The 1,597-nt window shown below is 54.2% G+C and overlaps 1 protein-coding gene across 1 annotated transcript in view; it reads right to left on the bottom strand.

The window, feature by feature from the left end:
• Window positions 1–1,597, bottom strand: part of ITFG2 (integrin alpha FG-GAP repeat containing 2) — a 14,353-nt gene extending 12,756 nt beyond the window's left edge. Inside the window, exon 1 of the mRNA XM_011931052.1 lies at window positions 1,364–1,597. Coding sequence (XP_011786442.1) covers window positions 1,364–1,459 — 96 coding nt within the window. The 5' untranslated portion in view covers window positions 1,460–1,597. The remainder of the gene's footprint in view (window positions 1–1,363) is intronic.

Raw genomic sequence — 1,597 nt, 5'->3', positions numbered from 1 at the left:
CCCAAATCAAGCCACTGCACTCCATTGCACTCTAGCCTGGGGGACAGGGTGAGACTCCGTCTCAAAAATAAATAAATAAATAAAAAATAAAGAGGAACGACTGCTGAGGAGAGAAAAGGTAGGTGGAGATTGTTTCTGTAATTCAACCAAGGTGTAGCACAAGTCGCCAGGCACCCGCATCTACCATGAAGCAGGCACTGAAGAAACCGGAAGTTATTAACACTGGGTTGTGGCGGCGATTGTTACCCTGGCGGGCGAGCGAGGCAGGGAAATACCCCAATCTGTTCCAGCCGAGTGGGCCAAGCCTAACAGCAGCAGACTTTTAGTTTAATGCCTATATTAAGCACGGACGGTGTGCTTAATTCTGTGAGGGTAGGAGGAGGTTCAGAGAAGTCTTCCAAGGGGCGGAGCCACAGGGAGAGCGGCATTGTTATTTCCACTTCACGGCTTTGAAAGGTGATTTTTTTTTTTTTTTTTCAGACGAAGTCTTGCACTGTGGCCCAGGCTGGAGTGCAGTGGGCGGGACCTTGGCTCACCGCAAACTCCGCCTCCCGGGTGTAAGGGATTCTCGTGCCTCACCCTCCCAAGCAGCTGGGATCTGAGGCGCGCACAACCACACTCGGCTAATTTCTGTATTTTTAGTAGAGACGGGGTTTCACCACGTTGGCCAAGCTGGTCTCGAACTCCTGACCTCAGGTGATCCGCCCGCCTCGGCCTCCCAAAGTGGTGGGATCACAGGCGTGAGCCACTGCGTCCAGCCAAGGTAAGTGATTTGAGAGGTGACGCCACGGCAGGAGGCTTAACTCAGAAACAGTGATCCAGAAAACGGCCACCAGAGTTTACCAGGCTCCACCAGTGAACACTTGACGGAATCAGGCCGAGGGATCAACTATTTATCCCACTTAAAAAATACTCCCAGGGGCCGGGCGCGGTGGCTCACGCCTCTAATCCCAGCACTTTGGGAGAGCGAGGAGGGATCACCATAGGTCAGGAGTTCGAGACCAGCCTGGCCAACATGGTGAAACCCCGTTTCTACTAAAAATACAAAAATTAGCTGGGCGTGGTGGCGGGCTCCTGTAATCCCAGCTATTCAAGAGGCTAAGGCAGGAGAATCGCTTGAACCCGGGAGGTGGAGGTTGGAGTGAGCCTCTGTCTCAAAAACAAACCAACCAACCAACCCTCCCAGGGAACAAAACCAACCACGAACACTGAAGCTATCAATAAAGTTTTTCTCTTTAGCGCTCCATACTAGCCACAGCGCGCATGCTCACGCTCACGTGGCACGCTCGGGCGCCCTGTTCCACTTCCCTTGCGCCGTCCCTGCACAGAGCCAGGCTGTCTCTTGCAGTGCGCATGCACCTACCGTATCGTTATCAACGTCTCCAAGGCAGATAGCGTGCGGGAAGAGGCTCCCGCTGAACTCCAGCGCCACGCGCTGCACGTAGCTAACCGATCTCATGGCACCTCCAAGAGCAGAGGGAGCGGGGAGCCCCAATAAATGTTCCCTGAATCCCCGTCGCGACAGCCGCCAGAGCAGAAGGCCACCTAAAGCAGCAAGTTACGTCACTGCCTGAACCTCCAATCTCTGCCTTCCTCC

This window comes from Colobus angolensis, unplaced genomic scaffold (assembly GCF_000951035.1).
Source record: "Colobus angolensis palliatus isolate OR3802 unplaced genomic scaffold, Cang.pa_1.0 Scaffold89, whole genome shotgun sequence".
NCBI classification, from domain to species: Eukaryota; Metazoa; Chordata; class Mammalia; order Primates; family Cercopithecidae; genus Colobus; species Colobus angolensis.
This window is presented reverse-complemented; position numbering and strand designations above follow the sequence as displayed.